The sequence below is a fragment of the Penaeus monodon genome, chromosome 22, assembly GCF_015228065.2.
Source record: "Penaeus monodon isolate SGIC_2016 chromosome 22, NSTDA_Pmon_1, whole genome shotgun sequence".
NCBI classification, from domain to species: Eukaryota; Metazoa; Arthropoda; class Malacostraca; order Decapoda; family Penaeidae; genus Penaeus; species Penaeus monodon.
In genome coordinates this window covers 20,221,367-20,221,813 of record NC_051407.1, presented here as the reverse complement: position 1 = coordinate 20,221,813, position 447 = coordinate 20,221,367, and the positions used below count along the sequence as shown (strand labels likewise).

The 447-nt window shown below is 28.2% G+C and overlaps 1 protein-coding gene across 1 annotated transcript in view; it reads left to right on the top strand.

Moving 5' to 3' along the window:
• Positions 1-447, top strand: part of LOC119587352 — a 12,851-nt gene that overhangs the window by 7,555 nt on the left and 4,849 nt on the right. The window contains exon 6 of the mRNA XM_037936097.1: positions 273-293. Within this exon, the coding sequence (XP_037792025.1) occupies positions 273-293 (21 nt within the window). The remainder of the gene's footprint in view (positions 1-272; positions 294-447) is intronic.

The following is a 447-nucleotide window of genomic DNA, read 5'->3' as shown; positions in this document are numbered from 1 at the left end:
GAAAATTTGTTGTAAAAAACATTGTAAAAAAAAATAAACATTTGCCCCTTTAAAAACAAGAAATGGGGTTTTACATGGGGGATTAGCTTGATTTTTTTTTCTCTCTCTTACTTAAATCTCTTTTTTTAAACTATCTTTGCATTTTTTAAAGGGGGGGGGGTTTGTGTTTTTAAAAAAAAAATCCAAAAGGGGAAAACAAAACTCCGGCCCCTGTGACAGAAACCCCCTCTTTTTCCCAAAAAGAAATGTTTAAAAAAATTTAAATGTTAATTTTCCATGCTATGGAATATCTTGTAAGTTAATTTATTTTGTTTTCTGGTTTATCTGTCATGTGTTATTATATTATAAAAAAGATTGATATTTTTTTATACACTTATTTGGTAAATTCATACTGCATGTGTGTTGTAAGTGTATATTTGGGCCCCTTTGTCCCAATTTTTTTTTTTT